Raw genomic sequence first — 14,015 nt, 5'->3', positions numbered from 1 at the left:
TGTACTTTTTAATCTCTCCCGCCCTCCTTTGCTACCTCCGTTATATATTCTCTTGTTGCTTTCAGAAATTTCCCCAATGCAATTGTAATATCCAAAAAAGTCATTTCTGTAAGGAGGTCAATGGCATCTGCACGGGAGGTCACCTCATATTTTAAAAAAATTGGACGTAAAAAGGCTTTCCGAATTGCTAAAATCCATGTACAATCGAACAATATATGTAAAATATAATTTCTTACTCCTAGCCCACATTTACAGGTTCCGTCCGGGTGGATCAGGGCCATTCTTATTTTTCTTTCAATCTTCCATGGATTTAGGCCCACCCGAGCCTTCAAGATTTCGTGTCTTAGCCATCTATTGGGCAGTAAATCCAAATATGGGAACCGGACCTCCTTTTCCCATTAATTCTTTAACCAATTTACTGATTTTTTTAACCTCAGATAGTCCATGTCTTGTGATCTGGAAAATTCAAGCCCTTTGTCTCTAAGCATTTTTTTAGTGCAGACTATGTTCCACAATGGTGGAGAGAGGCTCAGTTTCAAGTGCGCAGCTACCGTCTGGAGAGTTTTCTTCACATCTAGCGCCCAGCGTAAGCTGCTTGCTTGAATTTCCTCTCTACACCAGATCGATACCTTCTCTTCACCACCAGACTCCTGTCGGTTCCAAAATCTTATTAAGGACGTTTGAGTCTTTACATCCCATGATGTCAACCCCACCTCCATTCTGATAGCTTGAATCATGGAGCTATTTGGTAAGGCCAACAACATTTTCAAAATGTTACCTTCTTCCCGGTCCCACCCTCTTTTACCAGTCAGGTAAAGCACCTCTGCACCATAAAGCACTTGTGGGGGGATCATCACTTCAAATGCCTTTAAAAGCGGTCTGTGTGACATGTCACCGTAATCTTTATTACATTTTTTCAGACCACAGACCAAGGAATAAGCCTTAGCCGTTTGTGCCTCCACTTGGGTATTCCACTTTAGTGTGCTATTAAACCAGAGGCCTAAATATTTATATTCACCTACTACGTCTAGTTTATCCTGTCCTAAAAACCAATTAAAATTATTTACCCTCTTTCCAAAGCATAGGATCTTAGTTGTTTCCATATTTACAGTTAAAAACTTTTTATCACAATATTCTTTAAAAACATTTAATTTCCTTTGGATGCCCATTTCGGTTTGATCCAAGATCACAAGGTCATCGGCACATAAAAGGCATGACACTTTATTGCAATTCATACATGGACTCGCACTTCTTTCAACTTCCAAGCCAGTGGGGGAGATCTGCCAAGAAAATTGAAACAAGCAAGGGTGCCAGAACGCACCCTTGTCTCAAACCGTTCCTTACTGGGAATTTATGTGTTAGTGAGCCCTTTGTGTCTTTAATGACCTGGGCCCAATTGCCACTAAGTAAATCTTTTAAGATGTTTAATATACCCTGTGGAATTCCATAATTTTCTAATACTTCCCAGAGGCTATTTCGGTCCACTGTGTCGAACGCCGCCCGGAAATCGACGAAACAGCAAAATAATTTGCCATTTTGTTCCATCGATTTCCTAGCCAATGCCCACAGTGCAAAGCAATGATCTATCGTCGAGTGGCCTTCTTTGAAGCCACCTTGTTCGACGGGGACGATAGACCTATGTTCCACCCAAACTTTTAGCTTTCCAAGGATTATTTTAGAACATTTTTTTTCTCCTATATCCAATAGGTCTATTAGTCTATAATTCTTTGCAGCAGATACATCCCCTTTCTTATGTAGTGGTTTTATTATGGCTCTCTTCCAGTTTGGAGGCATAATCCCTTGATCTAAAATTAAGGCAAACATTTACGCAAAGAATTTCGTCCACCTGGTCTGGTTTGAGTTTAGTATCAGGGCTGGTAAATTATCTGGGCCTGCAGCTCTAGTTAGATTTAGTGTCATTATTATCTTATGGACATTTATTATTGAGCATTTCTGTTTTAGGTCCTCTACTAGGCCTTTCCAATCCCCTGGTACCTCATTTCCAGATAGCATAGACTTAACATCATATCCTACACCGAAAACAACCAGGTGATCCTCTTAATATGAGATGACCCCTCCACCATGCTGGCCAACTTCTGCAGATGCATGAGCAACATTGACAACTGGAGGAGAGACAATGGCCTACAACTCACACAGAAAAGATGAAAGTGTCCCCTTAAATGCCACCTATTGGCCCCCCGATCTAGGACTCTCACCCACTCCAACCTACCACACCCGTATCCTAGACACCATCCTGAACAGTAAGTGCACCATGAAAAGATAGATAAACGCAGTTTCTTCTGCTTGCTTCCTCACCCTTCACATGCTCCACAAAATGTTCAAGTGTCTCGCCATCAACACCAGATACACTGTCACACAAGCCCTGGTCACCAGCCGACTGGACTATGGCACTGCACTCTATGTAGGAATCGCATCACACCTCCTCAAAAGACTGAAAACTATACCGAACTCAGTGGACCAACTCACCCTACACCTTCATAAACTGGCCCACATTGCCCCCCACATCAAGAAGCTCCACTGGCACCCCATTCAGAAGAGATGCTAGTTCAAGATGTTGATACACAACTTCAAGCCCTCCACAACCAGTGATCAGCATACATCAACCACCAACTGAACTCCCACCTTCCCCCCAGACACCTGCGCTCTAATTCCCTCTGCCTCACCCACACCCCCTGCATCTGCCACAACAACAGTGGAGGATGCTCTTTCTCCTACCTCACTGTGTAGTCCTGGAACGTCCTCCCACTTCACCTACAGACCTCATTCTCTCTGCTAGAATCCAGAAAAGGACTCAAGACGTGGATGTTCAACTAGTTCCCTGCAGCAGCACTCTTAGTGCCTGGATACCCTCATGGGTGATTAGGAGTGCTATACACATCCAGGGGCTTATTTATGAGCCCCTTGTGCTATTGGTGTGTCACGTTGTGTTACTCACCGGTGGCGCAACCTGCTGCATGATCTTTACAAGCACACATAAAGCCACCCTGCATGGCTTTACGTGTGCTCATAAATAATATTAATAATACAGACACTTATAAAGCGCGACAGCTACCGCAAACAGAGGTGTCACCGGCGCTAAGCGGTCAGTAGAGCAATGTTGGAAAGCTCAGAAGGTCCGACCCTCAGGCCCTCAGTCTGCTCTAAAGAGCCAGGTTTTTACCATTTTCCTTAAGAGGGTCTCTGTTTCTATGGTGCAGAAGTTAAGCCCCACCAAATATAAATATTGCCCCTTTTCAGGCAAAACATTGCGTGTTAGGGGCATGACATGGGTGTAGCTGTGGGTGTACCCACGCAACACCCATGTCCATTAATGAATTTCCAGATTTACTAGCACTCATAAACCTGGAAATTCACCAGAGTGCTATGCCAGTGGCCCCCCGGGGGGGACGTATCGTGGGGCAACGAGGAGAAACGTTTTCCTCTTTCAGTGCATGCTGCATTCTACGGCACACATTGGAAGAGGAAGTCACCTCAACTTATTGCGTTAGTTTCTCATAAATAGGGCCCCCAGATTGATTGATAATCTCTTACTTAAGTATGTCCATTTAGTACACTCACTCTTCTATCACAACTCTTTAGTGAAATTACATTTTTGGCCAGCACCCCCACTCTCAAAATTGTTACAGCCCCACTGCATGTGCTTAGACCCAGTGTATATAACCCAGACACTCACTGGCTTCTTTCATTCTGCAGGGACGGACCTCCCTCCCACGGGCAGTCCTTGCCCCACCCCTGGCTCCTGTTGGCAGACCACCCTGGGCGTGGCCTGTGGAGTCCTCCTAGGTGCTGGAATCATTGTGGCAGTGATGGTGGTTCATTATGAGAGACGTCTGAAACAAAAGGACACAAACAAATGTAAAAGTACATAACATGACCCATATTTTATCTCTATGCATATTATATACTATATACTATGCACATGTGACACAACAGTAATGATTCTATCACTCTTTGCCTCAGGTGAAAATATTTACCAGAATCCCAGCGTTATCAACAACCATGATACCCGAAATGAGAACACGAGAAAAGGGCGCGAGGGACAGTCAGCTGTGAGTAGCAGGCACTGATGAAGTCATGTAAATAATGCCTCATTATAACAAAGCCAATATATTCATATTTTGCTTGTTTCTAACTTTCATACTGTATGGAGAAAAGTGCATAGGACTTCCACTCTATTCAGGAAGAGCATAGATTTGGGGGCTGGTTGGAGCCCTGATGCACATTAGACTGTGTGCTATATCTGGCAGATAAACTGCCTCCAACCCTGTGGAGTGACCCTGAGATGGCCTGCTGTGACAGTCTGGGAGTGGCTACTGTCAGCTGGGGATGCTGCAGGAAATCCTCCTTCCTTTATTAGGGGTGCCTTTCTTAACTCTTTGGTGCATTTCATTTTAGTAAATGTAGAGGAGCCCCCTGCACTGGGCAGGAGGATGCAACCCCTGCCTGGCTCTTGAGCCTACATGACGCTGGCAATACACATCTCTACATACGTTGTCAGTGCCCAAATACATAGGGCCTCATTTATGAGGCGGTGCGTCACTTTTACGCCGCTGGTGCGTCACTTTTTGCGCCATATTTACAAAGTAACGCATCCACGTAGATGCGTCACTTTGTAAACCCCTGCAACACATTATACCTGCTCCATGTATAATGTATGCAAGGGGGCGTATTGACGCAAGGAAGGGTCGTAGAAGTGATGCAGTGAAATCTATGAGATTTCACTGCGTCACTTTTAGGACGCCGTTGCGTCAAAATCTTGCGCCTGCCTCACAGCAGGCGTAAGACTGATGCAGGCCCTTTCACATGGGGCTTGCCCCAAGAGAAAGGACGCATTGCTGGAGTTGCGTCACTTTTGTGACACACTCCAGCAATGCGTCACTTTTGCGCTTACAGATACGTCAGAAATACTGACGTATCTGTAACTCCTTGCGACATGATGTGTCATACATTAAATATGACGCATCAGGAATGTCGTAAGGAGTGCGCACTGAGAAGTGACGCATCGCTGCTTTCACACATGGTTTCCATCATATATTATGTGTTGGAAGGGTCTTTTCAATCACTTTATGAAAGGAATACACACTTGTTTTAAAGTCTTAATTTTGTTGGTGGAAATGCCTCCACCATGGGTTGAGCTAGCACTGCAATCAAATCCTGGAAACATAGGGGCCATCTTCCAAGTAAGACAGCCCCAAATTGATGATTAGTCTAGTGAAATGGGGGCAATTTGAGTTCTAAGTAATAAGTCCACAATCTTGTCTGGCCAAACACAAAGTTCACTGAATAATCGAGCCCCCCACCCCCACCTTTTAGTTATGGTACAGAGACTCTGGGCTAAATGTAGAGGAAATATGAAAATTATTTTGGCAGTACCAAAACAGATATAAAGTCTAAACAAAATACAATAAACATCCCACAGTTAAATATTGAATACAAATGTAATAAGAAAACAACACAAAAATGATTCAAATGGAACGTTTTTAGGACAAAATGTACCACTAAACCTTACAGCATCCATAGGTGGACAAGTCCAGGACCTGGAGTTAAGCTGGTGGTCACCCATGATGCTTCACAATCAAACCCCTCCCTCTCCTGACACCATCAATAAATCTACTAAATACAATATGGGTCGTCTGAAATTTGCCAATGCTCTACATTTGGGGGTTCTTCAATCGTGTGGTGCTAATAAACAAGGATAGGTTTGTGTCATCCAGTGACAATCAATCTTTGTAAAAGTAGGACGGTCGTCATGGGAGCAACCACAAAGGGCCTGTTGGATGTTGCTAGCAACTGACTCACTCTGTCATCATTGGCACCTTCCTTTGCATGCAGGTAAAGGCCACTGTTCATAGATCTACCATGGGGTGTAGCAAAGCAAGCAATGTTTGCAAGAGATTCAACTCTAAATCCTGCAAAAGCGTGTAATGTTCTCCAACAATCTGCAATTTCATTCTTCATTCTATAAGTCAGAAATGGACCCACAAAGAAGGTAAAATGTGTCGAAAGGACCTCCAAACTTGTACACATGTAGGCCTTCGACGTCATGTAAAAAACAACTGTCATGCTCAGATGATATAGTAAAGAACTACCAACATGTCTAGGGGCCAGGGAAAGGTTTTGGCAACTTAATCAGGGCAAGTGAACCGTAGTGTCGCTCAGTCATACAGCACACCACGTCACCACCAGGTGAAGGCCATCAGTGGTCAATCAGTTGAAACGTTGCTCAAATAAATTGAACCCCTTGCAGTGCCGGAAGTAAAAAGTCCTTGTCTGGGTGCATTAGAGTCCAAGTAAGCCTAGCGCATTGACACATTCAGAGATCCTATCATCGCACTTAGAGGTATATTTATGAGAGGCTTTCATCATGTTTGCACCACACAAAGTGGTACATGCGTGATGCAAGCCTCTAAGTCAGATTTATGCAGCGATGCACAGCCACATTACGTGTCTTCATTGATCTGGAGTACGGCAATTCAGTGCAGATCACTGCGCTGCAGTAGTATGTGCAACGGGAGGCGTTCCAAGGGCTGTTCCGATGCAAAGCCCATGGTTTCTACGCATTCCCATATTTACCAAAACTGGTAAACCCGGGAATGCACCAAAAAGATGTCCCTCCCCAGGTGAGGCGTAACAAGAAGAAATGTCTTTATAGCTCCTCGTTTTTTCATTCTGCGGCACCCATAGAAAGAGGAAAACGCCTTAATGGATTTTTTCTGTGCAGGAACATGATGGATTTAACCCAGATCTCTTGACTGGTGGTGAACATTTTGATTTGTTCTGCATTGAGTCCATCAATTGTGTGTCTTTTCCTTAAACAATCCTGCCTACAACACAGGCACTCTTGCACCATGGTCCAAGGGTGCCTGCATTGGCACTAGGCTGCTGAAATGGCTCCAGCGCAGGGGGAAGGACAGGAATGTGCCGTATTGCTTGAATATGATGCATTCCTGACCTTTCACAGTGAGGCAGAGCAGTGTTATGTTATGTAATGTTATGTTAATATGGATTTATAAAGCGCGTTATCACCCAGAGGTCTTTAAGCGATATCAGCGGTCGTCCAGTACTGGTTGAGAACGAAGTAAGCTGTTCAGAGTGATCCCCATGCCTCTACGAACAGTACAGTTTTCAAACTCTTCCTAAAGAGGAGGAGATTTGTTTCCTTACAAAGTTCGATGGGGAGGCAGTTCCATGCCTGAGGGGCTATGGTCGAGAAGGCTCACCCACCCAAAGACAAACAGTTATACCGCGGGCAGTCCAAGGTACAGGCATCAGCCGACCGGAGGACCCTACTCGGGTAATAATTAGTCAATCGATCCTTAATGTAACTAGGGGCTGAGCCATGGACAGCCTTATGCACGATACAAAGACTTTTACATTTAGTTCTCTGTAAGATCGGGAGCCAATGTAAGTTCTGCAATAAGGGCGTGGCATCGTTCATTACAACCTGAAGCCTGGCCAGAAGATTTTTTGGTAGACCATGATATAACGCGTTACCATAATAGAGACGTGACAGGATCAAGGCAGAAACTGCCAGTCTAAGGGTGCCGAAGGACAACAGAGGAGACAGTTTCCGAAGCTGATGCATTAGGCCCACAGGGTATCCAACCACCGCCAACACTTGCTGTGTCATAGATAGCAAGCCATCAATCTTGATACCAAGTTTTTTTACGGCCATGGCCGATTCGGGGAAGGGCCCCAATTCTGCAGGCCAGAACAGGTAATTTCAAGGATTTGAAGTTGTAGCGACCGCTAAAACCTGTGTTTTTTTAACTTGAGAATATCTTGCACTCTCAGGTAGGCCCTAGATGAGTGGTCGATCTTGATCAAAATTTGGGTGTCGTCAGCATAGTTATAAACCTTGCAATCCATCTGATTCAGTACAGCAATTAAAGGCTGCAGATAGGCATTGAAAAGCAGGGGAGATAAGGCTGAACTCTGGGGTACTCCACAAACCAGCGTAGCTGGGTGTGACACCAGGTCTCCTAATTGTACTCGCTGGGAACGGTCCCTAAGAAATGAGGTCAGCCAGGCCAGAGCCGTGCCCTGGATCCCTAGATCACTAATCCACGATAGTAGTTGGCTTGATCGACAGTATCAAACGCCGCGGATTGGTCTAGTAGTACCAGAGCACACAGCACTTTTTTGTCTGCCCTAAGTCTCAGATCGTCCAGTACGGAAAAGCATGACCAATTCGGTGCTGTGATGGGCTCTGAACCCCGCCTGATTAGGCTCAAGGAGCTGATTAGACTCCAGGCAGGGGGGTAACACAGGCCCACGCATCCCCCGCAGTGCGGGGGGGCCCTCAAGCTCAAGGGGGCCCCCTCATCACTCCACTTCGGCCTAAGAGCTCCTAATAGAGTCCGGAGGGGGGCCCCTCCATGTACCTGGCAGGGTGGCCCCCTCAATTATCGTTACGCCACTGACTCCAGGTGGCGAGTAAAAGATTGTGATATATGTTGTTTGATAGTTTTTGCCAGGAAAGGTAGCTGAGAGATTGACCTGAAGTTCCTAAAGTTTTAAGGATCGGCACCAGGTGTCTTTAGAAGTGGAATCACCCGAGCTTCCTTAAAATTGGAGGGGACCAGCCCTGTTTCCAAGGAGCGATTCAGGAGGGAGAGCACTTTGCCCTCAATGCCCGGCCAAGCAATTTTTAAGATTTTAGGGGGGCAGGGATCAGCTGGGGAGCCAGATTTCACACGTCCCACTATGATAGACAGAAGCTCCTTAGTTTGTTTTTTTTTGTCCTCATACTGCCAAAAAGTAAGGAAAAACTCGAGATGGGATGCCTCTAACTACTCCATACCATGCTTTACCAACCCTTCAGATAGGCAATGGAGAAAAGTAGAGCGTTCCCTTCAAGATGACACTGATACCTTCTCCAATCCTGTTCACTTTATCCGGTTACATCCGTCTAAGTTACTAAGGAGACTTGGTCCGACGGTGTTTTGGCTTAATCATTGGACCCAGTATCTTTTTCTCTCCAAGTTAACAAATTTGCCCATGTCTTCACATTACTTTTTGAATCACAGGCCATGTCATTCTCACTAGTGTAAATCACATTTCATAAAAATTCTGGAAATACTGGAGGATCTTCTGATTTCCAAAGCCTACAGATTTCTCTCCTAGCCAAAATAATAACATAAAATATAAAATTAAACATTGGTGTGTTCATATGATAATCATTTGGTAGACCAAAGAAAATCAGGCTAATACTCGGTCTCTCCAAAACAGATTCCAAAAAATCACATACCTCATTCCAGTAAGGTTTGATTTCTGTACATTCCTTAAATATATGGACATCATCTGCGTCTGGGAATTTGCACCTCGGACAGCTGTATACCGTCCCAGTCACCTTAGACAACTTTTCTGGAGACCAGTATACTCTATAGACTGTATAGAGATGATTTCTCCTCAGTGCAGCAGGTTTTACTAAATCCAGTAACAATACAAAAGAATCAGACCATACCTCATATACATCTCTTCTATTCCCTCCATTATCTCCATATTCCTCCCCCCATAATCTACCTACTTCCATTTCTCCCTGGTCTTCGAAGTTCAGCAATGCTCCATACCAATATGCAACTTCCTATTTCCAGATACCACCTCTAGCCATTTGATCTAATACATCTGCATGAGCTTCCTCAGCCTGCCAAGTCTGCGTCAACCACCAAGATGAAATCTGATAATATTTAAACCTTGTCAAAGATCCTTGGGCTAACCTGCTCAGTGCCTCCCAGCTGATAAGATTACAACCATCTTGTAAATCGCCCTAACACTTTATTCCCCCTCTTTTAAGTGGCGCACTCAGTTGATCTTGTAAGCACTCAGGAGAGCCAGGGGAATCCCAAACTGGAGCCTGTGTCGCATAATACGGAATATCCAATTTTTTCCTTATGAACATCCATGTTTTCAGAGCAGCTCTCAATATTTTTAACCTTACTTTTTTGTAAAATTTAGGATCTCCATACTTGTACAGGAAAGAGACCTGGCCTTGAATCACATCTCGTAACATGGCTTTAAACAAAAGACCTAATGGTAAAGAATCGGGGTTATTCGTCAGGATCCTAACATTTTTAAAATGAAAAGCATAATAGTAAAGTAATTAATCTGGTAAGGCTAACCCACCCACTTTAAGGCCTTTTCTCAATTTTTTCCAGGCTATCCTGGAGCCCTTTGTTGCCCATATAAAGGTGCCTATTTTACCTTGCAGTTTGGCAATATCTTCTCGCTTAAAAGTTAAAGGGATTGTGTTATATAGAAAAGTAAATTTCGGCAAAATGATCATTTTAACAAGATTGACTCTCCCATAGATGTTTAAGGGGAGATTTGCCCATCTAGTAAGTAGGCTGACAACTTCCTTTGAAATCCTCTTCCAATTTACTTTTGGAATATCCTTTAGGTTCTGCACTAGGTGAACCCCTAAATACCCCTAAATACCTCATTTGAGACTTTGCCCCTGGGTAACTGTTAAATTGGTTCCACTCCATTATTTCAGTCTTATCTTTATTAATTGTGTAAACCCGAGACTCGTCCAAATTCGTCCGCCATCTCAAATAACCGCGGTATGGTCTCTATAGGATTGGTTGTGTATAGGAGCAGATCATCTGTTTTAAGTTCCATCCCTCCAAGCCAATAAGGGTGAATAACTGTGTCCTCCCTTAGCTTGCTAACAAAAGGTTCAATATAAAGATTAAATAATAACGGTGACAGGGGACACCCCTGTCTTGTGCCTCTCCCAACATTGAACCAATCTGTCAACACCCCGTTCACCAATACCTTAGCTTTGGGACAGAGATAAAGACTCTTGAGAGCTTGAACAAAATTATCGGGAAAACCAAATCTTTTTAGGGTTCCCCAAAGGTACAGCCACCTAACTTGATCAAATGCTTTAGCAGCGTCTATCGCTACTATTGTCAGTGGAACTTTGTTAGCTTCAGCCATATCAATAGCCCCCATTACCTGGAAGGTCAACTCATTAAGCTGCCTCCCAGGTATAAAACCTTGCTGATCTGAGTGGACTACCATCTTGATAACCTTTGCCACTCTTGCAGCCAATATACCAGTAAACAGTTTATAATCCATATTTAATAGTGATATGGATCTATAGGACTCAATCGATTGTGTGTCTTTATTGGGTTTTAAAATAATGTAACTGTGGCTTCTGCCCATGAACCTGGAAATTGTGTTAAATAGAATTTTCAACATTGGTACTAAGCTCTCCAAAACTCCAAGATAAAACTCACTCGGAAGCCGATCTGGGCCCGCAGCTTGCCCCCTGTTCATTCTTCTACATTGGGCCCGGATTTCTTCTTCTGTAATTCGCGTTTGTAAAAGGACATTAACCCCTCCCCTGCTGATGACGGAACCGCCACGTCATCAGCTACGGTTGGGCTGTGCTGATGACGGAGCGGTTCCATCATGGCCCGGCCGCCGCGCCTGCGCGGCGCTGATTTCGCGCCTGCGCGGCCCTTCTAATGAGCGGGGCGGGTCATGACGGAACCGCTCCGTCACCAGCATAGCTCAACCGCGGCTGGTGACAGAGCGGTTCTGTCACCAGCATGCGGCCGCCGCGCGGCCGCCCCACCCCGTTAGAGCTGCGGAGGAATAGCCGCCGCAGCGAAAGGGTTAAATTCCGCTGGCAACTTGGGAAGCATAACTGATTCTAACCATCCCTCCACTTCTTCTTGTTCTAAACTTTTGTCTTCCTTATAGAGATCATTCATAAAACATCTTGCTTCCTCTAATATCTCATCCTCACTACATGTTGATCTACCAGTACCCTGTAAAGTTAGACTCTTTATCAAGTTTCTAGCCTTATCTGTTCTGGCCTTCCAGGCTAACAGGGAACCACACTTTTCTCCATATGAAAAATGCTGAAGCTTTCGCGCTCTCCACTTGTCTAAGAGCTTCTTATCGATCTTGGCTTGGTATTCTGCTCGTAATTTATCTAAATCTTTTTCTAGAGATGAAACAACTTCTGGGGTCCCCGTAGCTTCCAGAGATACTTTCTGTATTTCTGTTTCTTTGTCTTTAATCTTTGTTATTTTTTACATTTCTTCATTTCTCATGGCTCTCATTCTACCTACCGACATTGAACTAAGTACCCCTCTTATATAGGCTTTATAAGCCTCCCACACCGTCTGTACTTTAGCTGTACCGATATAAAATTTAAAGTACTCATCTGTTTTATTTATCATCTCGACTATCAAATCTTCATCTAATAACATGGCTCTGTCTAAGGTCCATCTCCTTTGTACCCCCCTTTGCTTGAATGCCAAGATCATCTCAACTGCAGAGTGATCTGACAGTATGGCTGGAATATGTTTTATATCTACGACATCGAAACACAATGCTTGATCTACCAAAAAGAAGTCAATTCTTGAATGATGCTTTTATTTTTTACTGTAAAAAGTATAATCGTTAGAAGCGTCATTCAATCTTCTCCATATATCCAATAAATTTAAATCTTTAATTATATTGTTCAGCATTACAAAAGTTTTTGACGGGTTATTATATTTCGCTCTAGAGGTGCGTTCCTTCTCTTTATTTAAGACTAGGTTCAAATCTCCCCCTATTATTATTGGCCCAGTGGTGTTCATCAGACAAGCCTCTAATCTTCGAAGAGCTTCTGGATTGTCATCATTCGGGCCATAATAGACGGCACAGACTAGGGGTAAATCATTGACTGTTAGGGTCGCGACCAGCCACCTCCCTGAATAGTCAGTCTCTTTTTTTACGACCCTGATACCTACATCACTCCTAATAATCAAGGCCACCCCTCTAGTACTCCCCCGTTGGTCATAACAAAGAACCTCCTGTACCCACCTCTCCTTTTCCAAACCTAATCTACACTCTTGAGATTCTAAATGAGTCTCTTCTAGACAGAGAAGATCGGCCTTACTATTCCTCAAAAACTCCCTAACCCTAGATAGTTTTCTCTTGCCTCTCAACCCGTTCACATTCCATGTTATTAGCTTAAGTGTATGTTGCCTATCCATTTATCCCACTTTCAAACCTAAATCAAAACGTTTTGAACACATATGAGAACTATTTTTTTCCTTTTCCCCCCATGAACGCCCCACCCTGTTTGCAACCCCCCTCCCCTCCCATGAGGAACCCTCCTACTTTCCCCATTGCTGTTTACCAACCGCCTTCGGGACCTACCCTTCGCAGCCGAGACCTCAACTCATAACGCATCATCTTAGCTAAATAAAGAAATCACCCCCCAGTGTTATCTCATGTATATGTGTTTTCTTTTTTCCATATTCTTATATATATTTTTTTTATAATTCATTGGGGTTCTATCTTCCCTCAACCCTTTTACACTCGTTTAAACATCCTCTCCTTGTGTGTTCACCATAATCTAAAGTTCCAGCTCCAACTACACTACTAATCCATTGTTTTCAAACAAGAGTCAACGTCCTCGGTGGAGCTAAAATTATACATTTTGTTTTTCCACATCATTTTTAACATAGTTGGATATCTCATCTGGACTTGCGCTCCCCGACTTCTCAACTCTGGCATTCTTGTACCAAGGTCCCATTGCCTCTGTGCAGTTCTATTCCCGAGATCTGACCTGATTTGATAACTTATCAAGCCAAATACTTGTGCAGGTTCTTTCAGGGCTCTCCCCAGTATCAGCTCTTTGACCGAATATGAATGAAAATGTATCAATATTTTCCTTGGTGCCTTCCTTGCTGGGTTCAGTTTAAAAGGGTCTCTGTGAACTCTCTGGATCTCCTTGTCCAAGTCAATATCCGGTCTATCTTTTAGAATTCCTTCTCTAAGAATCTGGCATATGAAAGATTTTAGATCTCCCCCTTCCGCCCCCTTCGGAATTTTTAGAAGTCTAAGGTTGTTCCTTCTTGCCTGCATTTCCAGTCTCTCAATGTCATCCTGTAAAGTTTTATTCTGAATCTTTAAGTTTTCCAATTTTCTGGTGTTAGCCGATACCACTTCTGAGAGACTATTAACCTCGGATTCTAGGACCCCTG

General features: G+C 43.9%; 2 protein-coding genes across 7 annotated transcripts in view; one reads left to right on the top strand and one right to left on the bottom strand.

Annotated features, from left to right (window-relative positions):
• LOC147706586 (uncharacterized) overlaps nucleotides 1-14,015 on the bottom strand; it is a 487,499-nt gene that overhangs the window by 245,964 nt on the left and 227,520 nt on the right. The gene's annotated exons all lie outside the window — the stretch shown is intronic.
• The window catches only part of LOC147706587 (cell adhesion molecule CEACAM6-like), a 139,158-nt gene that overhangs the window by 107,637 nt on the left and 17,506 nt on the right, over nucleotides 1-14,015 (top strand). For 3 of the 6 annotated variants that reach the window (XM_086933077.1, XM_086933075.1, XM_086933076.1), the window contains 2 exons: nucleotides 3,715-3,882; nucleotides 3,982-4,070. In XM_086933077.1, the coding sequence (XP_086789203.1) occupies nucleotides 3,715-3,882; nucleotides 3,982-4,070 (257 nt within the window). The remainder of the gene's footprint in view (nucleotides 1-3,714; nucleotides 3,883-3,981; nucleotides 4,071-14,015) is intronic. The other 3 variants (XM_086933078.1, XM_086933079.1, XM_086933080.1) reach the window with 2 other exon arrangements.

The sequence above is a fragment of the Lissotriton vulgaris genome, chromosome 7, assembly GCF_964263255.1.
Source record: "Lissotriton vulgaris chromosome 7, aLisVul1.2, whole genome shotgun sequence".
Taxonomy (NCBI): Eukaryota; Metazoa; Chordata; class Amphibia; order Caudata; family Salamandridae; genus Lissotriton; species Lissotriton vulgaris.
The sequence above is the reverse complement of the archived record's forward strand: the minus strand, read 5'-3'. Positions and strand labels throughout refer to the sequence as shown.